The sequence below is a fragment of the Neofelis nebulosa genome, chromosome X (genome assembly GCF_028018385.1).
Source record: "Neofelis nebulosa isolate mNeoNeb1 chromosome X, mNeoNeb1.pri, whole genome shotgun sequence".
NCBI classification, from domain to species: domain Eukaryota; kingdom Metazoa; phylum Chordata; class Mammalia; order Carnivora; family Felidae; genus Neofelis; species Neofelis nebulosa.
Window position 1 is genome coordinate 3,580,175 of NC_080800.1, and position 27,290 is coordinate 3,607,464.

General features: G+C 42.1%; 1 protein-coding gene across 7 annotated transcripts in view; it reads right to left on the reverse strand.

Moving 5' to 3' along the window:
- NLGN4X (neuroligin 4 X-linked) overlaps window positions 1-27,290 on the reverse strand; it is a 320,752-nt gene that overhangs the window by 12,089 nt on the left and 281,373 nt on the right. For all 7 annotated transcript variants that reach the window (XM_058714102.1, XM_058714108.1, XM_058714107.1 and 4 more), the window contains 2 exons: window positions 5,440-5,625; window positions 338-1,127 (listed from right to left, as the gene is read on the reverse strand). In XM_058714102.1, the coding sequence (XP_058570085.1) occupies window positions 338-1,127; window positions 5,440-5,625 (976 nt within the window). The remainder of the gene's footprint in view (window positions 1-337; window positions 1,128-5,439; window positions 5,626-27,290) is intronic.

Consider the following 27,290-nt stretch of genomic DNA (forward strand, 5'->3'; position numbering starts at 1 on the left):
CACAAGGTCCTATTTGATAACCCTACTATTTACCAAAGGACACAAGGTCCTATTTGATAACCCTACCATTTACCAAAGGACACAAATTCTGGGATTGGCTTCCAAAGGTATTGCCGTTTACCCCTGAACCCTGGAGTGGCAGGTAGAAACAGACTTTTAAGTATGCAGTGAGCACTCTTAGTAAAAATCTGGTTGGCAGAAAACAATTTAAGGAGGAGGAAAAAGCGAGGCCCCCCACCGTTACCGTGTGTGAATGCATCCTGCACTCCGTTCCTCATGGCAGAACCAGACAATCTAGGAGAAGAGCAAGAAAAACCTGCTGTGGGGAAGCACGTACCCGGTTTTGGCAAAATTGGTCCAGTAGGTCATGACCACTGCGCTGAGCATGACGTCGTTCTTGGAGAAGTTACAACTGAAGAGTTCAGTAGGGCCAATCATGGGGATCCCAAAGACGTAGGGGACTTCGTCACCATGGGCTGAGTCCGCCCAGCTGGGCTTCATTTCACTCTGGCAGTGGTGGTAGAAGGCATAGAAGTAAGTCGGGGAGCCGTACTGAGCATGCAGGTCAGCCGTGGCCACCGCGGGGGCCACCCACTGGTGATCCGTGAAGAGAGCCACCAGGGTCTTTCGCCGTGTCTCGGGGTTTTCCTTGTCTGCCCAGTCCGTGTACATGAACTTGATGGTTTCCCGCAAAGTGTCTTTCCCCTCTGGGTAGCCGTAAAGGTTGTCCACAAAGTTGGACACGGAGAAGTCAAAGTCATTGGGCGTCACACCATCTTCGTTGTCCACGATGCCGTCGACAAACTTCAAGCCTTCCCCCTGGTTGACACCAAGCATGATGTCGTAATTGAGGAACTCCCCCTGCTCCATCAGGATCTGAGGGTCGTCTGGGATGACGTCCCCGTCGATGACGGGGCCAAAGGAAATGTGGTACGTGGCCGGGGTGATGGTCTGCTGAATGAGCTCCTTGTAGTTCTTATTCCGAAGGCATTCCACCATGTCCGTTGTGTCCAGCATGTTGCAGCCGACTTTATCTGCCAATATCCGCGTGTACTTGGCTGGCTGGTAGTTCACTGCCCAGCTGGACAGTGCGGTCCCGCTCTGGATGATCGCCTTCTGGAACAGACCTGCAGGTGCAACGTTGTACACATGCAAATGAAAACCCGAAAGACAGAAAAGCAGCTTTTACTTAGCAAAGAAGGCTCTGATTGTCTCTCGGGCATGTGAATTTCTGGATACAGTGGCATTCAGCGCTTTCAGGATTTTTTTTGCTCATTTCCATCTCCTTCTCTCCTCCTCCCCTTCCCACTGGACATTTGTTTTATGGGATGTTATTACACACACGCACACACACACACGCACACACACACACACGGTTTAAGAAAATGGTAAAAAAACTTTTAGCTCCAGTGGTAAAAAAAATGTGCAATCTGTTTATCACTCCACAATTTAGGGTAGTCTAGCCGTTGGCATCCCCAGATGCTGTTATGAATAAAGCCACCCAGGGTAATCACCTACCTCCCATTCCTTAAAAATATGCTTTGAGCCAGGAAGATGTTAAAGACCATTTTGCCTCACCGGCAAATCCAGGTACCACTTCAACATGCAGAAAAAAAAAATCCACTAAAATCAATTTCAGGGTAAAAATTCAGAGATGTATTTCTGTTTCCACCCTCAATATATTGGATGTATTAAGCTTTCACAACTAAAATATTAATTAAGCTAGCTATTCCTAAAGGAATCCTCACTTGATTGCCCAAGTAAAATGCATTTTTTTAAAAAAATCACTGGTCTCAAAATTGCATCCATTCGAATCCCAGACTTTCCTCTAATGTATTCTGCCACATGTTCAAAATGTCTGTTTCATGAGAAATAAAAAAAAAAAGGGCAACTTGATGAGTAAAATTCTGTGTGGCTTACAATATTCTCTCAGTTCTGTCTAGTGCATGAATGTTGGGAAGTAAAAAAAGATTTTTTTAAACCCTGTATTTTTCACTACTACAGGACAAGAGCTGATGGGGTATAAAATGATAGCATTCTGTTTCTTATCTCTTCCTGCCATTTTCTTGAATTCCAGCATGATATAGCTCTCATGTCTCAGGAGACGCTGGCAGAGTAATTCAGCTGGGAGCCCAAAAGTTCGTGCCCTGTAGAGTTTTAAGGTCATGCAAGCAATCAAGTGAGGAAACATGATTGCAATCAGGAAGATGTGATTCTAAAGACTGGAAGATTGCCCAAAGATGACACACAAGAGAAGACGTTAAGTTGATCTGGTTTTGCTCAATGCATCATCAAAGTCATTTGGGGGCCATTCTCCCAGAGTTTATAATGCTCTCAGACATGTACAACTACTGATGTTTGTGTTTGGCTCTAAAGATTAATGTGTTGAAGCCTCTTAAAGAAATGATGTCAATATGTGATCGATTGAAAATTTTCACAAGTTAAAATAATCAGGATTAGAAAAATTTTGCTAGATGTTTTTTTTTTATCCTGTTACAACTATTGGCCATGACTGACGTAGCTATGTGTTTGTGTGTGTGTGTGTGTGTGTGTGTGTTACAGAATATAATTTGTGATAAAACTTGAATAATTGGATAAAGAAAAATACCACTCATACTTCATACTATAAAATTCAACCAAAATGTTTGGTTAGCATTTTACTGTCATTCCTACTTGGCTATCTATCTCCCCCTCAACGTTGTTTTGTACAACTGTGTCCAGTAGATGCATAGCTTTCACACTGTGTTTCCCAGACCACTGTACGTCTTCAGCACAATTCTTAAATATTTTAATTATTGTTCCTTTGAGTAAATGCATGTGTTCCTTATAACTTTCTTGTCTTTTTAATCTTGGAGCTTCTCATTTGATTCTTTGCTATGATACTGTGGGAAACATCTTCAAGAAAACATCATTTTCCATGCATCTGTTGATTGCTTTTTTGGGGACTACATCGCTAGAAGTATAATTCTAAGGCCAACTATCTAGTTATTTTCATAGTGCTCATTACATTGCTGGGTTGTTTTGAAAAGCTGCTGTGTAGAGACGCGACCCATGCCCAGCACGGCCATGGAGCTTGATCACTTCTGACATGCTGATTTAAGTAATTAATGCTCTTCCTCCAATTAGATTTGGTTTCCTGTGTTTGATTACTAAGGAAGCTGGTCCTGACTACTTGCTAACTTGAGAACTGGGATTATATCAGTTGAAAAGTGGGAAAGTCTAAATATTTTCTGGAATGCTATAAGTATTGATATTGCCAACAACCCCTCTAATTGTCCACTGTTTCATTTTTGTAAAAATGAAGTGTTAATATAAATGTGAGCCCGTAATGTGACCTCTCCTTAGACATTATGAAATAATCTATAGCCCTGTCACCTTTGATTTGACCGATGGTTGCTTATGGCTCTTGGACTGAGCATGCTAATAACAGGTGCATTTTGAATCTCCTTACTAAGCCACAAATCTACTGGTCACATCAGTGCCTGTTACTAGTTAAAATTTCTACTCGAGCTGAACATTTGTATTTCCTAAGAGCTACAGAATACCTTGAGAGGAAATCTGAACTTCAACACTGGAAGCCGAAAGTGGAGAAGCAGTTGCTAGGTAAAATACCAAATAGGAGAGATAATCAGGGCTTTCCTGATAGTTGTTCTGTGCGCAGATATCCATGAATCCCGTACAGCCAGTCTATTCTGCCCAGAAGATCAAGGCTACCCTCTACTCTGGCACAGTTTTTAATAGCTAAGGAAGAATGGTGGGAATAGGTTTGAATCAGGGTCTGGGAAGTTGGGTTTCTTCCCTGCCTCCATCACTTGCTGTGTGACCCTAGGCAGGTTATACAACCTCTTTGAGCCTCAATTTCCTTTTTGATAAATGAGGGCTTTGGGGTAGATACACTTCAAGGTCCTCTTCAGTTTTTTTGATTCTATTTTATTAAAATTCTATGTATTTATTAGTCTTTAAAATATTTTGACCTTTTCATTCCTTTTGCAAGACTCTTTAAGGAAAAACAAGTAACTCCTTTAAGGTTTCAAGTGCTTTTGATGAAAATGGTTCAAACAAAAATGGTGCAATTCTTCAACCAACCAATGACATGGAAGGAAATATAACATGACCCTGATAATTTAGATCATCACCAAGAATGTTTATTTGCATTTTCTTGGGTTGTTTGTTTATTGTTTTTTTTAATGTTTATTTATTTTTGGGAGAGAGAGACAGAGCACGAGCAGGGGAGGGGCAGAGAGAGAGGGAGACACAGAATCGGAAGCAGGCTCCAGGCTCCGAGCTGTCCGCACAGAGCCCAACGTGGGGCTCAAACTCATGAACTGTGAGATCATGACCTGATCCAAAGTTGGATGCTAACCGACTGAGCCACCCAGGTACCTCTGTTATGTTTTTGTTTTTGAGCGGGGAGCCAGGAAGTTATTATGAATGCATCTAATTCCAGTTGACTTCTCTCTTAAACCCCTCCTCTCAAATTGCTTGGAACATCAGTCATCAGTGGACACAAGGGAGCCACCCCAAGTTAGTGTGGGTGACCCAACTGACTTTTAAAACCACACGACCATGAGCCGCATTGCTTATGGAATGTAAAAATGTGCATCCGTCTTCCACATGACTGTTTCTCTTCTGTATTATCTCTCCCAAGTTGAAATGAGAAGGCCTTAAAATTTAAAGGTGACCGAATAAAGTCAGGAAGGCAAAAGCAAAGTGTTGGTCTTCCTATAAGAGTCATTATGTTCCAATTGTTGGAACCAGCACTGAATTGCTAATATTTAAATGGTTAAAATACAAACAAAGCTGAGCTAAAAGAAAACAATGCGAGGGGCTCCTGGGAGGCTCAGTTGGTTAAGCATCCAACTCTTAGTTTCGGCTCAGGTCATGATCTCATGGTTCTTGGGTTCAAGTCCCACAATGGGCTCTGCGCTGACACTGCGGAGCCTCCTTGGGATCCTCTCTCTTCTTTTCTCTCTGCCCCTCCATCACTCACGCCTTTGCATGCTCTCTCTCTCTCTAAAAAAAAAAAAACTGGGGCGCCTGGGTGGCGCAGTCGGTTAAGCGTCCGACTTCAGCCAGGTCATGATCTCGCGGTCCGTGAGTTCGAGCCCCGCGTCGGGCTCTGGGCCGATGGCTCGGAGCCTGGAGCCTGCTTCCGATTCTGTGTCTCCCTCTCTCTCTCTGCCCCTCCCCTGTTCATGCTCTGTCTCTCTCTGTCTCAAAAATAAATAAAAAACGTTGAAAAAAAAAATTAAAAAAAAAAAAACTTAAAAAATTTTTTTAAAGAAAGCAATGTGAGCTCATGTCATCTAGGGACTTTCTGCAGAGGATTCGAGAGAGACTTATGGTGACACCACCAGCAGGCACCTTGGATATGAACTCCACATGTGTTCACCAGTCAGCCCTGGGGGTCGTGCACCAACACGGGGATGCCCTTGTTACCTTCTGAATAGTGCGACAAGGTCAACAGACTGACGCAAGACGCCCCCGCGCCTGAGCCGAAGATGGTCACTCGCTTGGGATCCCCGCCGAAGGCCCCGACATTCTCCTCAATCCACCGAAGTGCCTGGATCTGGTCCAGGAGCCCATAGTTGCCTTTGGCCGCCTGGTCACCGGTACTTAAAAACCCTACAAGAGAACACAGGATATTTTGGGTGGTTGATGATAACAAAGCACATAAACATCTCCGGTATTTGGAAATAAATCTCATGGGGGCGCCTGGGTGGCTCGGTCGGTTCAGCGTCTGACTCTTGGTTTTGGCTTAGGACATCATCTCTCGGTTTGTGGGTTCAAGCCCCACATGTCAGGCTCCGTGTGCTGATGGTGTGGAGCCTGCTTGGGATTCTCTCTCTCACTGTCTCTCTCTCTCTCTCTCTGCCCTTGTCCCTCCTGGCTTGCACACATACTGTCTCTCAAAATAAATAAATAAACACTTAAAAAATAAAGAAAATATATCTCATGGTTTACCCTGTTCATTCTTTGGTTGTCTCCCTATAAATGAGAAGCACCAGTGGAAAGCATTTTTCATGGCAGGAAGGATTATATTATGTAAATAATCGTGATGATGGTTATTGCTTCTGTTTCTATTGGTTCTGTTTCTGATGATAAAATGCCTCCTCTATGAGTCTGTACAGGGCTAACATATCAGGCAAAATCAATCTCAAATATTTATAATATATGATAATACCAGAGACCATAAATTTTACTAGATTCAAGTTATCATTTGTCTACACACGTTGGTTGTGAAATGAGAAAGTCCTCCTTGAAAAAATTTTTCAGGGATATCCTAAAAGAAGTTTTTCAGGGGTGCCTGGGTGGCTCAGTCGGTTAAGCGTCCGACTTCAGCTCAGGTCACGATCTTGCGGTCCGTGAGTTCGAGCCCCACGTCAGGCTCTGGGCTGATGGCTCAGAGCCTGGAGCCTGCTTCCGATTATGTGTCTCCCTCTCTCTCTGCCCCTTCCCCGTTCATGCTCTGTCTCTCTCTGTCCCAAAAATAAATAAATGTTAAAAAAAATTTAAAAAAAAGAAGTTTTTCAGGGAAAAATAAGTGTGTGTGTTGGGCTGGGGCATCTGTGTGTTGGTGTCTGTGTGTAAGTGTGTGTGTGCATGTGTGTGCAGAAAAGCATTACAGGTTGTCAGCTTCTCCCCATTGAATTCCTTATTGATATTTTCATTCTTTTTAATGCTTAAGTTTCAAACTAAACGACAGATCCTGGGGACTCCACTCTTACTTAGCGCCCACCCCTTATAGACCACATATTAGAGTCGCACACAGAAACATGAAACTCTGTAATCTGAGCCGAAATCATGGTGCATGTTCAAATCAGTGCAACTGTCCCTGAAATAGCACGAGCTGGTATGTCTTATTTTAAAAAGAAGGATGATTCTATAAACTGAGGAAGCAATTTCACCAAGGGCATCACGTTCCTAATTCGTCCTTAGAGGCTGCAAAGAAGGCAACCCAAAGCTTTTCCTGTAGCAACGTGGTCAGATGGATACCAGACTCCTCTGTCTCTCTCTCGTGGCAAAAAAGATCGTGACCTCGAAACAAGCCTTCCCTCTGATGTCTGACGTCGTTTTACGGACAGACAGGTCCTCTCCTTCTCAAATTCCATGCTTGTTCCAGCCTCCGCCAAGGTTCACGTACTGCACACATGTTGATCTCCCTTTATATCCACTTCTGTCTTGCCTAGGCCTTCTGACAAAACAACACCAAATGCTAAAGAGGCGTTTTGTTTGCTTCTTAGTCATTTTACTTTCTTATATGTGCCCTTGCCCCCAAACACCCCCTTCCATCCCACCTCCTTTTTTTCCAGCCATTTCAGTAAGTGCTTATTACGCTCCTAGAGCCACCTGCTGCAGTGTTTGGGTGAAGACAGACTGACTGAGGCCCTGAAGTCACACGAATCAAAACCTGGTTCTGAAATGGCACTAAGTGCACTCACGATCTCCTGTATCTGCAGAGATGCATGGCCAGGGCATCTCGAAGATTCAGACCTCTCCAGCATTCTCAGGGGTGGAGCTGAGATGAGCTTGTCATTAGTGGGAACGTTCCGACGTTACCAACCCCTCCCTTATTTAATTAGCAATTACTAATTAGCGTCTCATGCCAACGAGTGTTCCCTGGCTCTGGCATTCATCATGCAACCTTCTGCACAGTTTCTCATAAAATGCATTGCGCCCTGCTTGGGAGCAAAGGCCCTTTCATGCAGCTTTATGTATGAAACGGGCTCATAATGGTAGTTTGGGTGCCATTTAATAACCATAAGACAAGCCTCTCTTTCCCCATTAAGGAAAGCGGTGATTCATTCCTAAAGGCTCCAGTAATTTTCTGGCAGAACCGCTCTGTCTTCAACACATCCTTCCTCCACTCCCTCTCCCCCTCTGTGAGCTCTCCCAGAATGACCTATTTGCTTATTTTGTTTCCGCGGGGCACCAGTGAGGATTTGCAACATACGGTGAATCGCTAGCCTTTATGGAACTGAAGCCCCTCCCCAGCAAAACATGACTGTTGTAACCTCTCCAATGGCAGGCTAATTAATATTCTATACCCTGGCAAATCTTAGCTTTTCTAACAGCCTCCTATTGAAAGGTTTGATCTTTGCGATTCTGAATTCCTTCCAAAAGTCCTGAGGGAAACAGCTCTCCGTGCATGCCTGAAGTTTACCAAATGAACGTGGGTTTTTTTGAAGTTGGTGTTTCCATAGTTGCTGCCACGGAATCTTCATTCACTGCATCATCCAGGGATTTTTTTCCACCCTCTCTTTTAATTTAAACAATCAAGAAGGCAGAGTTTTTAATTGCAGGTGCAGAATGAAGGCAAGCAATTTTATTTTACCCTGCAAGAATATATTTCTTCCCTATTCTGATTGTGGAAATAGAGTGCTTGATATAATGCAGATACAAGATGTGTATCAGTTTCCTATCACGCAATTCTATGAACGTGAGAGTAGATAATCCGTTTGGAAACGGCCATGCACATCACCAAAGCCGAGTGCTGGTAGAGGCATCCTTAGAAGTCTGTCCCCTCGAGAAGCACATCTCTTTCCATATACGCTGTAGATGAATTAACAGAAGCAGCCCCTTGGCTGGCTAAAACCAGAGATTTTAAACAAATGGCTTCTTTCACTGATAAGCACTCTTGGCTCCAAATCCGTTAAGCATTTCAGCTGATGAAACATTTGGCTTTTGAGATTTACTGTCTCTGAAATGAAGATTGTAAATCAGTCAGCCCCCCAGCCCCCCTCCCCCCACCCCAACCCCCCGCCAACAACAGAACAATGAGAGAGAGACAGAAAGCACATACTTGAACTCAGACCTACTGTGACAAGATCGGGACCAAGTTTCATTCAAAGCGCTGGAAGGAACCAAACGATATACATACTCACAAGAGATAAGCTCAGGTGTCCAGTGGTTATTGTAAAATATGGTCCATGAGAGGGGTGCCGGGGTGGCTCAGTCGGTTAAGCGTAGGACTTCTGCTCAAGTCGTGATCTCACAGGGGTTTGAGCCCTGCGTCGGGCTCTGTGCTGACCGCTCAGAGCCTGGAGCCTGCTTTGTATTCTGTGTCTCACTGTCTCTCTGCCCCTCCCCCGCTCATGCTGTGTCTCTCTCTCTCTCTCTCTCTCTCTCTCTCAAAAATGATTAAACATTAAAAAAAATTTTTTAATATGGCCCATGAGAAATGCCCTCAAGCCAGAAATCACATTTCCCGCCTTGCTCGTTGAGTGAAATGGACATTGTGTAACAATGAGCAGTGAAGTCGGTCTTCATACTGTGGCTAGGATACACAGATTCAGGCTTTTGTGGTAGGACATCACAATCTAAAGGTGTCTTGCTCTTCTGAATTGCACCATAGGGCTTAGGAGAATGATTCCAGGTCACGTGGCTTTTCACACAGGCAAGTCAGTGGTTATAACGAAGCCCGATGGTGCCAGATGCGACGGCCCTTTTGTTCTTCTGTAATAGAACTTTAAAGCTACAGTTAATTTTCCTTTAGGACATAATTCATTACATAAGTACAGGAGACCTTTTCTTGGGTGACCATTAACTAAAAGATAATTAGCAAGAGAATACAGAATATTTTAGTGTATAATTTTATTGTGTGTATTCACTTGTGATTGGTGGAAATGGAGTCTCAACTGTACTTCTAAAAGAATTTCTGAAATACAGTGGAGACTATATATTATTAGTAGTACCTATACACATATGTATATGTAGGTCATATATGTATATACACATTCATATAATGTATACGTATATAGAATGTATATGCATAAATATGTCATTGTGTGAGAACATACGTGTATGTAAGCATGGGATAGATTAGATAGATAGATGATAGACAGATAGATAGTTATAGGGATGGATACATAGGTATAGATGGGTGGGTGGATGGATGCATGGATGGATGGATAGAGAAACAGATACAGAGTAGCATGGGAATTGACAAATCATTAGCCATTATTAAATCATAATACCTCTATCTTATAAATTTAATAGAGCAAAAGCAAAATGGAACGTTTACACAAAAATTCTTCAACAAAAATAGATAGAATTCACTTTAGGTCACATAAAGGAGCCTGGAAAGGAATCTATGATAAGAATAGAGCAGAGGTATAAAAACGAAAATCAGCCACATAAATGCAAATGTCTATTCTCTGATGTTTATAGGAAATCATTCACTGAGTACACTTATTACAATGTGAAACTGAAGTTTTCCTGCTGGAATCATTTATGATTTAACAAAAGGGTATATACTTGCACAGGATGGATGGAAGGGGAGAAAAGGTATATATTCCAAATCTTTGAGCCTGATGGGGCACAACTAATTGAAATTTAATGTCTCTATTTGTAGTTTTTAGTTTACTTAACAATGACACGAGTCATAACTTTCTACTGCATTTAATTATCACACCAAAGTCATACAGGGTCAAAATCTATTTATAAATCTATTTATAAATAGAACAAAAATTTATAAATCTACTTATAAATCAAAGACAATTATGAACACACACGATTTCTGTAGCACAGGTTTCCAAACAAAGGGTCCATTAAGTTGTTAACAGGAATCCTTGCATTATTTCCATAAAGTATATTATATTCCCACACAGTATTTACACTGAGGCTGTGCAGGTTTTTCATACTACTTTAGTTGAAATTACATTAATTCACAAACTAAAACCAATTATATTCTGGAAACAAAGCACAAAATAAGAAACACAGTTTTGTTTAGTATATAATATAGATCAATATATGAAGGTTAATAACTTTCACAGTGATGAAATTTTTGGCAATGGCCATGTTGGAACCAGATCCTTTGAGCCAATGTAGATGAGTTTCCATTCAAGACCCCATGCTGGAACATTCCTCTAGATTTGTGGGACTTGCATTTACTTGGCCCTCAAATCTTTTTGCTTTTATTTCTGAAACAGCTAATATACCTCATCACTCTGCTGGGTCCACACCCCAGTGCCCAAGATAAGACTTCCAGCTCACCCCTCCATCCTGGCTGCTTCCAACCTATTCATTACCATTAGTCTAAACATAGTGCTCCCCAACTTGAAAAAATTGACAAAACCCATGAAGATGAAAACCTGAAACCCTCTGACACTGAAGTTCTATTTCTATGCTTTCTAGATATATATAAAAAAATCTTTATTTAAAGGTATAAAAGTTGCCAGCCACCCAAGGATCAATTCTTTTTGATTGTGGCTTTGAAAATAAGAGATGACAGCAATGTCAGTGCCCATGCATAAAAGATTTGTTGCGTAAATCATGTTGGCTGAACCATATAATGAGAGGTTCTTGATTTCTGTGGACACAGAAAAACATCTAAGATCTCTCAGGAGAAAACAGTGAGTTTCCGAATACTGTGTGGTAAGATCTCTTTTATTAACACAATAAAGTGGGGTGTAAATTATAAACTCTGGAAGGAAATCCAACATTTAAGTGTTTAGCTCTAGGAACGTGGATTGTTTACACTTAATCCTACATCTGGGTTTACATTTTTTTCCAATTTTCGCTTTCTTTAGCAATCACTCTCACACACACCACACCACCCTAAAGCAAATATGTTTTATAGTCAAATTCCTTAGTGGGACTTCCAGAGCCCCTCCGTGAGGTATCATGTCTATACGGCTGACCACGTCCTATGTATATTCTTCAGCAGACAGACCACGCCTTGCATTTCTGTATCTCTTTGCCTTTTTACACGCAGCCTGCTGCATCCAGGATGCTCTTGACCAAGCTGTGGTCAGCCTGTAACCTGCCTGGTACACATTGCCCGGGTCTGCCTTGCTCCTAGAAACCTGGCCTCACTGCAAGGTGCACCATTTGCTCAGGGAGCACAGCACCACCTGTAGACCAACCCCATCACCTCCCGGCTGCAACCACTGAGGCAGGATCTCGCACCTCATTTTCCTTCCTTCCACCGAGGCAGGTCTCTTTTTAAAAGTTTCCTGATGGCCTCAAATCTCTCAGCTCGGCAACTTTCTTTCAGTGACTTTCGATTCTAGAACGTACTGCTCTCTAGGAAGGATGTGTGCTTGTAGTTCAGCAGCAGGTTGGAATCTATGGTAATGCCTTGGGCATGCAAGTTTAAGATTCCAAAGCCCCACGTGGCTCCAATGTGGAGTCAAGAAGTCCCACAGCATTGCTTGGGGGAAATAACTGGGCAAGACCAGTAACATACAAAAGCACTGTGCCTGGTGTCCAGTGTGTATTTTTAAAAAACGGTCACTGAGTACTATGACTTCCTTGATATCAGAAACACTGCTATTTATTTCTGTTTCACGTATGCATAGCAAGTATGAAGAGATGCCCTTTGATTAAAGAAATGGGTCCAGAGGAAAAACTGGTCACAGGTCTACGTAGATTCCGACTTTAAGATTCTGCAGGTGATAGATGAAGAAAACATGTTGCTTATGCCAGATATTGCATGAAGGTGATGCATGTTTATTAATTCTGTTTACTAAATGTTCATTATGTGCTTAAAGTCTAAGGAGAAAAGCAAGGCAAGAAAAAACCCAAACAAAACAAAACACCCCACCACATAATCTACCTTTTCTCCAGGTTGTGAATTAGGGAGATGCCATTCTACCAACATTTAGATATACCCAAAATGACCCAAGCAACATGCTAAAACCTGGGGTGGGGTGGGGCGGAATACAGTATTTGAGTAGATTTCTACAGATACCTTGAAAACTTGTACAATTTTTTTTTTTTGCATTTGCAAGCTTCTATTTGGTTTTTTTCTTTATTAAAATTTTTTTTCAACATTTTGTGTATTTTTTAGAGACAGAGTGTGAGCAGGGGACGCGCAGAGAGAGAAGGAGACACAGAATCTGAAGCAAGCTCTGGGCTCTGAGCTGTCAGCACAGAGCCCCACGCCGGGCTCAAACTCACAAGCTGTGAGATCATGACCTGGGCTGAAGTCGGACGCTCAACTAGCTGAGCCACACAGGCGCCCCTTTCTTTCTTCTTCTTCTTTTTTTTAAAATGTACTTATTTAAATTCAAGTTAGTTAATATACAGAGTAGTGCTGGTTTCTGGAGTAGAACTCAGTGATTCATCTCTTACATAGAACGCCCAGGGCTCATCCCAACAAGTGCCCTCCTTAGTACCCACCACACATTTAAAAACTGACTAGAACTGAAAGTTCTATTTTTGGCATCAAAGTGTATTTATAGAGCACACATAGGATGCACATTTTGTACATGGTAATCAGAGCCCTCTAAAGTGCATATAGAAGAAAAGCCAATTTACACAACAGTATTTTACAAATAGGAAACATAATTGCCATAATTTCTTCTAAAGTACAGTAATTCAAAATATGCTGCTCTGTTTCAACATGATTTTCTAGCCTCCATTGCACATAAGCATGCTAGTGGAGAGACTCACAGTGTTTCCTAGTACTTACCGTTAGATACTATCTGGGGGCAGACCAGAACTACTCTGGTCTGTTCTTATTCTTCCATAACATAATCACAAGAACTAAATGAAATAAGGACAATGCATTCTCTCTCAACTCTATCAAAACCTGACATTATCTTGTAGCTCACACAATCTTTTCTGTGTCCAGAAACATCCCTAGGTTTTCCATCACTGCTTTTCTCCAGCAAACCTGGAACACAGATACAGACGTTGTTTTGTTTTTAAGGTCTGTTTATTTTTGAGAGAGAGAGAGAGAGAGAGAAAGAGAGAGAGTGTGAGCAGGGGAGGGGGAGAGAGAGGAGACAGAATCTGAAGCAGGCTGCAGGCTCTGGGCTGTCAGCACAGAGCCTGATGCAGGGATTGAACCCACGAACCGTGAGATCATGACCTGAGCTGAAGATGGGTGCTTAACCTACTGAGCCACCCGGGCACCCCCGGAAGTTGCTTTAATTACGAAAAAAACAACAACATCTCAGATGAAATAACACACTCTTGAGTAACAAGTAAGCGTGAGGGTAGATGAAAGAGTTAAAGTCCCACTGCGAGCGAAGTTTAGTTTCGGGAACAGAAAGGTCTTTAAAGATGACCTTTTCCAGAACTGAGTGAAGGCACAGTTGTGCACATATCCTCCGTGTATCACACGCTAAAGTGGTCCCTTTGGCTGAACGCTTTCGAGCGCTCGCTGCTTCCTTATGTTGTCACTTATTATAGATCATGCCCATGACTGTTCTAACATCAGTGTTATTACTGTCTTTGCTATTTTTCTCAGAGCTAGCTGGTATGCCCACGACTCTCAAGGTCCTGTTCCCCACAAACACAACACAGCTGGGGAGGCCCTTCCTAAGGCTCATCACAGTACCTTTGCTCACACACGTGCAGTCATAGTGGACTGGAAGATGTAGAGATGTAATGTAACCTAAGGCAGCAAGGGAGGAGGCTAGGGGAGCCTGCGGGGCTCAGTCGGTTCAGTGTCCTCCTCTCGGTTTCCACTCAGGTCACGATCTCACCATTAGTGAGTCTGAGCCCCACGTCTGGCTCTGTGCTGATGGCACGGAGCCTGCCTGGGATTCTCTCCCTCTCTCTCTGTCCCTCCTCCGCTGTCTCTCAAAATAAATACTGAAAAAAAAAAATTAAAAAAAAAAAAAAAGAAAAGAAAGTGAAAAGGTTTTCCCCACTTGCAAGCAGCTACCACATCCCATTCTATCTTTTACTATAGTAACGCTTATTGTTATAATTGGTATTGTCATTTTGGGTAACTCTGGTGGCACCTGAAGAGGCAGGGAATGCTTTCCTGAGGATTTAAAAGGCAGAAATTGAGATTTCTCACGGAAAAATAACGTACAAAAACATTACATAGACCATATGACAAAACAGGTATGGATAGATTCATCTCAAAAAGAGGATAACTCTGGTTTTTAAAGATTTATTTTTGGGGCGCCTGGGTGGCGCAGTCGGTTAAGCGTCCGACTTCAGCCAGGTCACGATCTCGCAGTCCGTGAGTTCGAGCCCCGCGTCAGGCTCTGGGCTGATGGCTCGGAGCCTGGAGCCTGTTTCCAATTCTGTGTCTCCCTCTCTCTCTGCCCCTCCCCCGTTCATGCTCTGTCTCTCTCTGTCCCAAAAATAAATAAAAAACGTTGAAAAAAAAAAAAAAGATTTATTTTTAGTGTGCTTGAGGGGCTCAGTTGGTTAAGCATCCAATTTTGGCTCAGGTCATGATCTTGCACTTTGTGAGTTCGAGCCCTGCGTCGGGCTATGTGCTCACAGCTTGGAGCCTGGAGCCTGCTTTGGATTCTGTGTTACCCTCTCTCTCTGCCCTTCTCCCACTTGCGCTCTGTCTCTCTCTCTCTCCCACTCAAAAATAAATAAACATTAAAAAATTAAAAAAAAAGATTTTTTTAAGTAATCTCTACACCCAATATGGGGCTTGAACTCACAACCCCAAGATCAAGACTTGTATGCTCTACTGACTAAGCCAGCCAGGTGCCCCCATAACTCTCTGTTCTTAAAGATTAGACAGTAAGGAACTCTAATTGTGCTGATTCTCCACGTAAGAAATTTTATCCCACCAACTTTTGCTTAAAGAAAGCAACGTTCCAGAGTCAAGAACATCTGAAGTCTTTCCTGCACAGACGGCATGTAGAGACCACGTTGGGTTCACTGAATTTTGGCCGGCACCCTTGGGTTCAACCGGATACCATTATCCTTATGACGGCCAGAAAGGAAAAGCACAATTAGAGCCAGAGTCAAGTGTGGAAAAAGCAGAGATCTTAAAATAATGACGATGTAATAGAGAGCAAATATTTAACAGGCGCAGGGGGGTAATTTACTTATGAGTTCGACCTGATCTTCCTGGGTGCCTACCATAGTCTAGGCACTGATTGTCCTTGTGGTAAAGATGTAGCAATGAACCAGTTTTTTTGTTTTTTGTTTGTTTTTTTTTTGGACGGCTTGAAACTCATATTCTGGCAATAGGTCGATCATCAGCAAACAAATGAAAATTAAATGATGTTTATATTCGCTTCCTTTTGCTGCTGTAACAAAGTGCCACAAACCTGGTGCCTTAATCCCACACATATTTCTCATCGTACAGTTTTAGAGGTCGGCATCTAAAGGGATGGACGGCTGGTTCCTTCTGGAGCCTTTAACACCGGGCCTGCTCCCTTTCCTTGTCCAGCACCCAGAGGCCGTGCACGGACTTTTCTTCGTGGTTCTGTCTTCCTTCATCTAAGCAGGCAGCATAGCATCTTCTCTCTGAATTCTGCTTCCAAGTTGAAATGTTCTCTGGTTCTGACCCTCCAGCCTCCCTTCCTTAAGGAGATTTTTGATCAGATTGCACCATCCCAGATATTTGAGGCTGATCTCCCCATCTCAAGATCCTTAATATATCTGCAACATCCCTCCTACCACATAAGTCTATATTCTCAGGGTTAGGATGCACACATATGAACAGAAGGGGACTGGTGTTCTGTCTACCAGGGATGGCTGGCCTTGTCCTGGCTGAGTCAGGTACATTGTCACCAGTCCTGTGACTTTGACAAGCTGAATCAAACCCAGGTTTCTCTTAAACTCTGAATGGCGTTCTGTCCTTGTGCTGCCACCACCACATGGCATGGATCAGATGAGGAATGTGATGTCTTATACAGCTCCATGGAAATGTGATTTACTATCATCATCTTGTGTATGAAAAATACTTATTAAGGACTTGGCGGTAATGACGGTTATGAAAAAAAGGCCATAGCATATTTTGTTCAATTTATCTTTAGCTAATGGCACAGTCGCTATTTTTAAAGCAGTGAGAATTTACCCAAGTGTTTTTGTATATCAAAGACATTTTAAACAAGACCATGCCTAGTGAATTTAAAAGATCTTCTAGTTAAGAAAAATATATATGTGTATGTATGTATAAAGATATAGATAAAGACAAATAGATAAACAGATAGGATATATAGATGATGGATAAATGGATAGATTGATGGATAGATGGATAGATGGATGGGTCAGTGGGTGGGCAGGTGGATGGATGGACGGATACATGGAAAGGTGGGTAGATGGAGGGATAGAGGGATGGATGATTGGATGGATAAATGGATAGATGGAAGGGTGGGTAGATGGATGGATGGATAGATGGAGGGATGGATAGATGGAGGGATGGATGGATGAGTGGGTGGGTGGATGGATGGGTGGATGGATGGATGGGTGGATGGGTGGGTGGGTGGATGGATGGATGGAAGGATGGAGGGATGGAGGGATAGAGGGATGGAAGGATGGATGGATGGATGGATGGAGGGATGGATGGATGGATGGGTGGGTGGAAGGACAGATGGAGGGAAGGAAGCATGTATGGAGGGATGGATGGATGGAGGGATGGATGGGTAGAGGGATGAAAGGATGGGTGGATGGATGGATGGAAGGATGGATGGATGGAAGGATGGATGGATGGATGGATGGATGGATGGATGGATGGGTGGATGGATGGAGGGATGAGGGATGGATGGGTGGAGGGATGAAAGGATGGATGGGTGGATGGATGGATGGATGGAAGGATGAATGGAGGGATGGATGGAGGAATGGAAGGATGGATGGATGGATGGGTGGATGGATGGAGGGATGAGGGATGGATGGATGGAGGGATGGATGAATGGAGGGATAGAGGGATGGATGGAGACATAGAAAGATAGAATAATTTCAAAGGCTGAGGCATAGCACAGACTCATTTCATTACTATCAGAACAGTTTCAAGGTTGCCAAACCTGACAGACAAGGGCAGAAAGTACTAAAAATAGGGACTCAGAGGGAAATGTACTCAGTTCCTCTCCCAGATGCTTCTGCCACATGACTGTACATTGCCTCTCAATATGTGACTCAGCTGCATTGAAAATGAACTAGAGAGAGCGATGCCACTGAGCACCTTCCGGGTGCAGGTGTACCTTTGTCTCCTGAACACATTGTTACGAGCATGTCTGCATCCTGCACTGTGTTTCCTGGGTGAGCTAGGACCATCCTCTCCAGCCTTCATGGTACTTCGAGCCAGGGAGGGCTGGGCTATGTCAGAACCAGGGTGAGGGATTCATCTGGACCAGCCCGAGTTCCCAGGAAAAATGGACACAGGTAGGCTCCATCCCAGGCCACAGAAGCAGAACCTTTGGTGGTACAACTCAGGGGTAGACACTAAAAACCAAAAGGGATTCCCAGTTGGTGGGGCATGGCTGTCCACAGTTGCACCTGGCAGGTGTAGCTATCCAGGGTTGGCTTTTTAAGAACAAATGGAGCAAAACCAAGGTAGGATTTTTCCAGGTTCAAAACTCTAGGCGGTCATTACACATAATGGGCAGAGTCTGCTGAGTGAGGTCGTCTCAGACTTTGGTATATTTTTCTTAATGTCATCGGGGAAGGTGCCAGCCACTGAAGAAGAAAGAGAACTTGCCACCTTCAGGCACCACCTCCTCTATTATCACCAGCCCCAGAACTGCTCTTCAGAAAGAAACACAAGAAAAAAGGAAAAGCTGTCTCTTACCAGAAATAAAAATTCTAGAATCAAATGTTTTTGTCTCTTTCTCTTTTTTTTTTTTGCTTCATCTGCAGAATTTGTGACCAAATTCATGCTTACCTTTGGTACCTGAAACTCTGAGTGAATCTGTTTTTTTTTAATTTTTTAAATGTTTATTTTTGAGAGACAGAGAGAGAGAGAGAGAGAGAGAGAGAGAGAGATACGAAGACACAGAATCCAAAGCAGGCTCCAGGCTCTGAGCTGTCAGCACAGAGCCCAACATGGGGCTTGAACCCACGAACTGTGAGATCATGACCTGAGCTGAAGTCGGATGCTTAGGCACCACCTAGGCACCCCATAAATCTGGTTTGTTTTTGAGAAAAAAAACATGTATGGGGTATTACATTTTCATGCTACCTCACACTGTCCTTAATTTGAGGAAAACTAAAACCAAAAATCTTATAAAGATATGTGTATATACATTTTTCTGTTTTCATCATTTTTTTAAAAGTTTACTTGTTTTGAGAGAGAAAAGGAAAGAGAATCCCAACGAGGCTCTGTACTGTCAGATCCTATGAACTAATGAGACCATGACCTGAGCCAAAATCAAGAGTCAGACACTCAACCGACTGAGCCACCCAGGCACCCCTGTTTTCATCGTTTCTAACCATGCAATTCAGTGGGATTAATAATATCCATAGTGATGTGCATCTATCACCACTACCTATTTCCAAAAATTTTTATCACTCCTAACAGAAACTATATGAGGCTACCAGTTCCCATATGGGAAATACTCTGGATCGTAGTGTCCATAAGGTATGTCACATACACACTGGGCTAAATCCACCTAATAAGGTATGACACCTGGATTGAATGACTAAGGCCACTCCCCTTCTGTTCCTCCTTGCAATGGACTGAATGCTTTTATTGCCCCCCAAATTCCTATGTTGAAATCCTTATCCCCAAGGTTTATTATTGGGAGATGGGGCTCTTGGGAGGTGATCAGGTCATGAGGGTAGAGCCTAATCCATGAGCAGGACCGTTGCCCTCCAGAAGGGTGAGAAATAAACATCTATTGTTTTTAAGTCACCCAGCCTATGGTATTCAGGCTATAACAGCCCAAGTAGCAAAGAAACCAGTAGTGCTCATGCTGCCTATGAGGTCTGGACATCCATGTCTCCAACCAAGAGTGAAGGTCCTTGCCAAAGTCCATAGGAGTGCTTGTTAGATCCCTTTGCGTGACTTTAACATTGTTGTTTTGTAGTCTATATTTACATAAGTAAAGCGCCCACAGAAGGTGTTTACCTTGAGTGGTGTTAAACGCAAATGATGGAAAACGGAATCCTTTTTGTCTAATTATCCAAAGTTGATTGAAAAGCCAACTAATACACCTCATCCTGGGGAGAACTTGGGTCCACCAAGATGTCTCTCTGGTCCAGTTTGCTCAGTGTAGAGTCATGGCTAATTGTCAACAGGATGACTCCAAAACTTGGCATTATGTTCAATGTGTAAGAAAGATCCCATTATGTTGAACACCTTTTTTTTTTTTTCCCATGGGAAAATTCTTTTAAGTGCTTTCAGGACAAAAAAAATCAAATGTAAAAAACATATTATTTAACTGACCATGGCATTTAGATAGAACCTTCAAATAAGAGCTAACCTCTTTACACAAATCACCTTATCATAATTTACAAAGTGCTTTTTACACTTTATCTTATTTGTGCCACTGAAACTGGGGTTCCTTTCATTTACCAATATTTCTGGCTCCTTGCGTTATGTGTGTGGTCACACACCTATTATTTTCAAAGAGTTGGGTAACAGGAAACAGGTGATTACCCTCCCTGTCCACACTAAATATCTGGACATCTTTTAAGAAATAGTCATGCCCAAGCCCCAGTGGTAGAGATTCTTAATTAGTTGTTTTGGGGTAGGGTGTATGCACACATAGTTTTCAAAGCTTGTACAAGTAATTTTAGCAAACAACAAATAACGTGATCTGCTGATCTAGAGACAGAGCAAATAAAAATAATGAGAAGATCTCTTCGGTAAAAAAATTCGTTTCATTTTCTGATGACATCAGTATCTTTAAATCATCAGGCAAATATTTCTGTGAAGCAAGGCTGTTCCATGTTAGCAGGCATGAACATCGCCAGCAGAGTCTGTGAAAACACTGGACCCAGGGGGCCCCTGCCCCAAATTTGAGATTCAGGAAGCGTGGGGTGGAAGCCAGAAATGTGCATTTCTAACAAGCTGATGTCACCCTGGTCTGTGAGCTACAGTTTGAACACCACTGCTGAAAAATATCCTGAGTTCTAGAATAAACTGAATGCTTCCTACGCTGTCTTGTATCTCATCCTGCTGTTATTTCCTAAAAAACAAAACAAAACAAAACAATTAGTATTTAGTTCACAGGTTTGGTTAGGTTCATGTTGTCTACTGGAGGCAAAAATGCTCTGTTTCATCATATATCCCGTAAGAACGTAAATGGTGCACCACTGTCTTATTTTTGACTATCTTAACAGTGATTGATCATTGGATTCAGGTGGTAACTAATCCCACCAACTATAAAAAAACATCTACCAAGTTTTTCAACTGATGTTTTACAAGGCACTGGTGAAGATCAACATCTATGACTTCATCTGGGTTCTACAGAATTCTGATTGCCTGTTGTGATTATTTCTTCTGCATTCCCTGCCTGGAATGGCACAAAAGTTCCCCAAACTTTGTAGTTGCTCTGAGTTTCAGAGGGAAAGTGGGAGAAAAGCAGGATTCTTTCAGTTGTTGGTATTCAAAGATGTGTGATGGTGCCCTAGCAACGGGACCAATGAGTTGTCCTTGTGAAATACACTTCAGTTTTAGAGGAGTTTAGCTTCATGGCCAAATTGACAGGAAGGTACAGAGATCTCCCATGTACCTCCTGCCCCCCCCCATATAAGCATATGCTCCCGAATTATCAGTGTTCCCCCCAAGAGTGGTACGTTTGTTATTATCAATGAACCTACATTACCATATCATAACCACTCAAAGTCCATAGTTTACATTAGTGCACTTGGTCGTGCATATTCTGTGGGTTATGACAAACGTATAATGACATAGATCTACCATTATGATATGATACAGAACAGTTTCACTGCCTTCAAAGTCCTGTGTGCTCTACGTGCTCATGCCCCCCGCCTCCCCACCCCTTGACAACCACTGATCTGTTTACTGTCTCCATAGTTTCGCCTTTTCCAGAATGCCATAGGGTTGGAAGATTACAGTATGAAGCCTTTTCAGATCAGCTTCTTCCACTTGGTAATACGCTCTTAAGGTTCGTTCATGTCTTTTCAAGGCTTGGCAGCTCATTTCTTTCTTAGTGTTGAATAATATCCCATGTCTGGATGGACCACGGTTTATTTATCCAGTGACCTACCAAAGATATCTTGGTTACTTCCAAGTTTTGGCAATTATGAATCAATCTGCTATAAACATCCATGTGGAGGTTTTTGTATGGATGTGTTTTCAGCCTCTCTGAGTAAATACCAAAGACAATGATTGCTGGATCTTATGGGAAGAGCATCTTTAGTTTTGTTAGAAACTGCAAAACTGTCTTCCAAAATGGCTGCACCATTTTGCATTCCCACCGGTGGTGAACGAGAGTTCCTCTTGGTCCACACCCTCTCCGGCATTTGGTGCTGTCACTGCTCTGGATGTGTGGCATTCTAAGACATGCCTAGTGGTATCTTGTCGATGTTTTAAGGTGCATTTCCCTGATAACCTATGATGAGGAGCATCTTTTCATATCGGTATTCATCACCTGTCTATCTTCTTTGGTGAGGTGTGTCTTAAGGTCTTTAGCCGTTATTTGTTTTCTTACTATTGAGTTTTAAGACTTCTTTGTAACCAATGAAGTATTATATGGAGTATCATGGCGAATGTATGGGTTATTATAAATTTGTCAGGTTTTAATTCAGTACACCTGTTATTCTTAAGGATGTTGAAATTGTCCCACTGTGGCCAGGGAGGGTCTTACCAGTTGGCGTTTGGAGACTTTGTGTTTCTATTGTTTCCTTGTTTTATTTATTTATTTATTTATTTATTTATTTATTTATTTATTTACATACTTACTTATTTAGTGAACCCTTGAACAATGCAAGGGTGCTGACCCCCTCTGACCCACGCAGTTGAGAATCCAAGTATAACTTTTGACTTTCCAGAAAGTTAACTGCTAATAGCCTAGTGCTGGGTGGAAGCCTTACCAATTATGTAAATGGTTGGTTAACACATAGTTTCTATGTTACGTATATTGTATAATGAATTCTTACAATAAAACAAGCTAAAGTAAAGAAAAGGACAGTAAGAGAAATCACAAGGAAGAGGAAATACATTTCTGGCACTGTTCAGTATTTGCGGGAAAAAAAAATCCACACGCGAGTGCAATTCAAACCTGTGTTCTATATACATACACACACGCATGGACACATACACATATATTTTTTTCTTTATGCCCTTTGACATTCTAAATTTATAGCATTGAAGGTGTGTTATCTCAGCAATGAGACAATTAGAAAAACATAAAAATATTACACTTAAAGAAGGGTATCTGAAATAGAAGTCAGACAGACACTCCACACCGGAGGTGTCTTATGGTCTTAGAATAGTTTCGAGAAGCAGCAAGTAGGCTCTAAAACGATTGTTGTTGAGTTCCTGCAGCCAACTTTTGATCAACTGTACTTTCTGTAGCAAATCTGGGCATTCCTGAAAGCAAATTGGATGTGGAGATATAGTGTGAATCAACAAACTTGAAGGAAAAATCATTAAATATTAAGTTTGGAACTCAGCCTGAAACAAATATTTCTGCTTTATCTGTTTTTCTAACAGATGGATAGCATCGGTGAATCCCTATTATTCTTGCCCATCTCTTCACAAAAGTACCAAGGGGAGCATAAAACCAGGTAAGAGTGAATTTACATTAATTCTTGCAGCACAAAAGCAGATCCTTCAATAAGGATGCGCTCCCAACATGGGTCTGTGAGCCCACACCGGCCTGGAGCATCGAGGATCTGATGACGATCGCAGCCTAGATCTTTAGGGAACCACAAGGGGCTCCAATTTTACACGCTGCCCAAGCATCATGGAGTTGTTTCGCTCCGTTGTGTTCCTTGCCTGTCAAGCTCAGTGTGCCCAATACGGAGCTGAACATCTTGACTTCCCTCCACCGGCTCTCCCTTCCTTCTCACTCCCTGTGCCCATATCAGGAGCATGTCTCCAGCTACTGAGGCTGACACATCTGAAAAGGCGTTTCTGGCATCAGTGCCCGTTTAGAAACCCCAGCATTTGGTTAACATTCAGGCTGTGCTGATTTTACTCTCGTGTATTGCAGTCCTTCCTACGCATTGTCACACTCACCCCCAATGCCAGAGGGAAGACCCGTATCTATGGTAAAGACACAGCTTCCCAGTTACTCCCCCCCTCCCCGATTCTAAACTTTACTGAATGCCCACACTTTGTTGACTGTCCTCTTGCTAAGTCTTGCTTAAAACTTGTATTCCTCAGAATTCTGTAGGAGTTGTGTGATACAAACACGATTGTGTTCCTAGTCTCGTCCGTCAAAGCCGTGCACACAACTTGTTTTGTCACCTAACTTTTATTACCCTCCTGTTTCTGTGCAGTCAGGTTAGTCCTGTAAACTTTATGTTCTCAAACTCATATTGTGTCCATTAAATGGATGTTGAACGAATAAGCAAATGCCCTCTTAACAGGTGACAGATGGCCCCAACTCCCGTCCCAAAATTACTGCTCCAGTATCAGGGCGATTTGAGTGGGGAAGGCGGCCAGGGATCAATTGATAGGAAGACAGATGAGGTTACATTTAGAAAGGTGTACAAATATTTTGGACCGCATGCTTGCTGGATTCATGTGTTTTCCAATACGCAGCGAACAGCAGACCTTTTGAAAAGGTATTCATCGATTGTGCAATGGTGTATTTAGCAAGAATGTGTGCACACCTCCTATGGCAGTGACTTTCAGCTGAAAATGCTGTCCTGAGCTTTGCCAAAGCCTGTGAGCATCCTGCCTTCCGTCAGCAAGGACGTGACCTGGGCAGAGCTTGCTAACTTGACATGTGAATCCCCGTGCAAAAATGTCCCCTAAGCCTGTCATGCAGTGGTTAACTTTTTATCTGACTCGAGCTACTAATTAATCCGTTGAATGAAAAATGCAATGCTTCTTATTTGGCAGGCCCTGTTTCAGAGACTGAAGCTTGTCCGTTTTGAAACAAAACAGATGTAAGATTTGTTAATAAACCACTGTATGTTAATTTTTGTTTCATATATATCTTTTTATATATTATAACATTTAATAATATATGCATAGGCTATATTGATATTCTGTAAGATTTAACTTCAGTTAATGTGGATAATTAGGGAATTGTTTTAAGAAAACTCTTTGAGTTGGCTTCTCTCTGTAGTTATAGTCTGGAATAAATTCATTTTAGCCTAATATAATACAGATAGAGATTTTAAGAAGAGAGTGGTTGGGAACTGGCCAGCAGTAACAATTACAGATGACAAGTCACAGTTTTTATGACATCCAGAGGTCTATACACAGCACTACTCGAAGTGTGTCCATGGACCCAGAACAACCACATCATGTGGGAACCAGTTAGCTCTATGAATCTTCTGCTCCCTTCCCATCCTCTGGAGTTACTGAATCCAAATTTTGGAGGGTGGGCTCTGGAATCTGTATTTCAGCAAGACCTTCAGCGGATTCTGAGAAATGCTGCAGCATGGCAGGTGACTGGGTGGCTCGGTCAGTTAAGCATCTGACTCTTGATTTTGGCTCAGGTCATGATCTCAGGGTCATGAGAGAGAGCCCTGCATTGGGCTTTGCATGGAGTGTGGGAGCCTGCTTGCGATTCTCTGTCTCTCTTCCTCTAGTGCTCACACTCTCTCATAAATAGATGGATGGATAGATAGATAGGTAGATAGATAAACAGATGATAGATAAGGCTAAAGCATGAGAAGCATTTTGGAAGAGTGTTTGGTCATAGAAGTAATTATCACTCAAAATGATCAATTTGGATAAACATTAAGAAGACACTTGACAAGTCAACTAATGAACTATAGTTCCACCAACTTGATAAAATGTTTGTGCAAGAAGTCTTCAGACTTGTGAATAAATACGACTCGTTTTGTTCTGGGTTGTGGGGGAAGGCACCTGGTCCCTCTTCCATTTAGCATCTGAATCTGATAATGTATGAGATCCATGGGAAAAGGTGGTGAGATAGCCACCCATCAGTAAACATTTCTTAATCTGAAAAAGGCCATTTACCAATACCATCCTCCAAATCTTTCACAAATGGTAGAACAATAGAAGACTTTCTTCTAAAGACAAGGTGCCAAGATACACAGTCTCATTTCCATTCAACACTGTGTTCAGATGCCCTAGCAGCTCTATAAGAAACACAACAATGACAACAACAGGAAGTCTGGATGGAAAATGGGGATTGCTATTTCCAATTGGAAATAGTTGCCGAATCCTATTCTCTATGACCTATGCAAACCAACAGGATGTAAATGTTATTCACACTAATGACAACATTTAATAAGGTATCTGCATAGAATATCAGTACACAAATGCCAGTATTATTTTGATGAATCAGCAAGAATTTATGGGAAAATGTTCAAAAGATGTCATTTACCAATCCGTGGGAATGTAAGAGAAACTATACAGCTGTACATGATCTGTATGGAGAAAATACAAAACAACTTGTTAAAATTGTTTGTCAAAAATATCGTGCCCAAAATTTCAAACTCATGGAATTATACACTTAAGACATGTGTATTTTGTATGTAAGTTACATCTTTAAAAAGAAAGGTTTACAGGGGCAACTGGGTAGCTCAGTGGGTTGAGCGTCCGACTTCAGCTCAGGTCATGATCTCATGGTGTGTGAGTTCGAGCCTCCCATAGGTCTCTCTGCTGCTGTCAGCACGGAGCCTGCTTCGGAGGGTCTGTCTCTCCCTCTCTCTGCCCCTTGCCCGCTCACAGTCTCTCTCTCAAAAATAATAAGACATTAAAAAAATAAAATGAAATAAATGTTTACAGTCACCAGGTTGAAAAATAAACATAAAACTTAGACAACACCTCGTCCAGTGAAGAGAAAGTTCAATGGAAACTCAGATACTATTCTTGGCATCAAAGCTCAATTATTCAAAAAGTTGCTGCCTTTCGCAAGTACATGTAAATATGCACATAGAACGTGGCACAGTGGGCTGGTTATCGGTAATACCACTTCTACAACAAGAGAGCCCTACAAAGTGTTCATGGCCACAGTGTTTATAAAAGGTCAACCCAGAGTAAATTTCCAGTTTCAGAAAAAAGTTAACTACACGGTGGCCTAGCCACACAATGTCATTCTGTGTATCAGTGACTATAAAGGAATTATAGCTTCGCACATCATCTTGGCTGAATACCAAACATATAGTAATCAATGAAACACCAGGCGAAGAATATATAATAATCCCATTTATAAAAGACAGAAAACAGACCATACTTAATACACATTTTTAGGGTCATGCTAGTGGTGACAGTTTTGAAGAAATCGACTTTCCTAAAGGAAATTTCCTAAAGGAACTTTGATTTCTTCAAACTGTAAAGAAGGAAATCATAAGATTCAGAAAGGTTTGTGCAGGAGGGGAAAAGAGATCCAGAAATCTTCCTTGTGTTCTAATTTCAGGCGAGATTGTGTATAGAAAGATGTTTAATTAATTCTTCATGTCTATGGAGGAAGCATTCCCTAACAAAAAAAGAGAGAAAAAGAATAAAGTGGTCTTAAAAAGCTAAAGCTGTAAATATCTGGAATGGCTACAGATATAAAAGAGGTAAATCCTTT